This window comes from Hippichthys cyanospilos, chromosome 5 (assembly GCF_059441005.1).
Source record: "Hippichthys cyanospilos isolate Australia breed blue-spotted pipefish chromosome 5, RoL_Hcya_1.0, whole genome shotgun sequence".
Lineage (NCBI taxonomy): Eukaryota > Metazoa > Chordata > Actinopteri > Syngnathiformes > Syngnathidae > Hippichthys > Hippichthys cyanospilos.
The window spans coordinates 5,566,343-5,568,350 of record NC_142373.1 but is presented as its reverse complement, the minus strand read 5'-3'; the positions used below and the strand labels follow the sequence as shown (position 1 = coordinate 5,568,350).

General features: G+C 39.5%; 1 protein-coding gene across 3 annotated transcripts in view; it reads left to right on the top strand.

The window, feature by feature from the left end:
• The window catches only part of LOC148423239 (actin-related protein 3), a 23,660-nt gene extending 22,098 nt beyond the window's left edge, over positions 1-1,562 (top strand). For all 3 annotated transcript variants that reach the window (XM_088414757.1, XM_088414758.1, XM_088414759.1), the window contains exon 12: positions 528-1,562. In XM_088414757.1, the coding sequence (XP_088270883.1) occupies positions 528-623 (96 nt within the window). In that variant the 3' untranslated portion in view covers positions 624-1,562. The remainder of the gene's footprint in view (positions 1-527) is intronic.
• Positions 1,563-2,008: the final 446 nt, after the last annotated feature.

Genomic DNA, 2,008 nt, shown 5'->3' with positions numbered 1-2,008 from the left:
CCCTTTCTTCATACTTTAGGCTCAGAGAAATTGCATAGCTAGATTTGTATATCCTTCCTGTTTTTTTTTCTTGATGGGGATTTTCTTTTTTTTATGGCTTACCTTTTAAAGGAAGTACATATTATTTTTCGCTTTAGGGACATTATGGTACACACAGCAAAACACACTCCTCCTCCGGCTGTCTGTAACTATAAGAGACATGGACACCTCCAAAGGAGTGCCACCCCCCCATGTAATATAGTTTAATGGTAACTAGAGCTACGATTATATTTAAAACATACTGTCGGTCGTTTACAACACATTTATTTGCAAGTTTTTGATAGCTATAATTTAGTTTATTCATTCTTAATGGAAACAGTCTAAATATTAGATATTGTCTCTTTAAACGCGTTATAGAGGATGACAACAGTTTGCCTCAAAGAAGAAAAACTCGTGAAATTGTGCAGTTGCCAGTATACTTTATTATTTACTTTTTTATGGCTTTTAGCTGTACGTTTGAACTCATCCTTTTCTTTGTTGTCCTACAGCCCGAGTTCTACCAGGTTTGCCACACCAAAAAGGACTATGAAGAGATTGGGCCGAGCATCTGTCGCCACAATCCTGTGTTTGGAGTCATGTCTTAAAAGTACATCTAACAGCAGTGGGGGTGGTAACGGCAGTTTGGGGGACTGACTTTGACCTGTGTCAGTGCAAGGAGGTTGTGCTCTTGAGACGGCACTGAGAGCAAAGGAGACGCCTGATTTTTTTTTTTCTTGTTCTGCCTTTTGTTTCTTTTCAAATGAAAAAAAAAATGTACTTTTGTTTCTTCAATGCAACATGCAGTGAGTGGTGAGGATAGTGAAGTGTTTGAATATCTGGGTTTGGAGGAGACCTTGAATAATAAATGTTGCAAATCAATGTCAGAGTCAATTTTGGCGAGTTTACAAGCCAAATTTGTCTGCATTTCCTTGCTTGTTTATATGACATGCTTTTTTTTATTGTGAGTCTAGGGTGATATTAAAGGTTAAGAAATAATTGGCTGTTTCATCTGATGGCGCAGCTTTATTACACAGTATTTTCCAAACTTTAATCAATAGTCTCCCAAGTATCACCCATGTGTCTGTATGGTATTTCCCCCTAATATTCAAGTGTTTAATCATCTGCTTTCACTTCGGACAGTGGGAGGTTTCCACCTCTCTAATTCAGAAAGAAAGAAAGAAAAATATGATGCAATTGAATTCAAATTACTTTCAGTAGACCAAGCATGTCCGAACCCTGTCCTTGAGGGCCGCTATTCTGCATGTTTTTGAGGATTCTGTCCTCCCACCTGATTCAAATGATCAGCTCATCAGCAAGCTCAGCGGAAAGCCTAACCCTCCTGATCATTTAAAGCAGGTGCATTGGACGGCAGAAATATCAAAAACATGAAGGATAGTGGCCCTGGACTGGCTTTGGACATGCCTGCAGTAGACTCGTAAGTAGACCAGTATTGTTTATTTTAATTAAATTCCAAAATATTATAATGGGATTTTTGTATTTAAAGCCTAGATACTGTACATTCCAATAAAGGCATATTCAGCCTGCTCTGGCCTTCCTATGTGGAGTTTGCATGTTCTCCCTGAGCCCACGTGTCCAAGCTAGCTAGCAAATAACCAACATTATAACAGCCTTGTCTTAGCTAACATACCTCGACGTGCTTTCTGGGATTTCACGGAGAGTTCTTGAATTCAAGAATCTCATCACGTTTTGGCTTGTGCAGTAAAGGATACCATCCCAGGACTTGTTTTTTTTTTTTTTTTCGAACAAACGTGAAATCCTTTATGTATGGCCATGAATGAGAGGGATTGACTGCGGGCTGAGCCTCTGCTTCTTCGGCAATGTCCATGTCTGGATGCTAGCTTCTCGGCTTCTTAATAGTTACTTCTCTGCTCTACGGGTTATGTGGTGCTGACAGTCGCGTGACAGCTGAGTTTTTTTTTTTTTTAATTTATCAGCAGCCAGGCTGATTGGTCAAACGTGGTTTACGTCA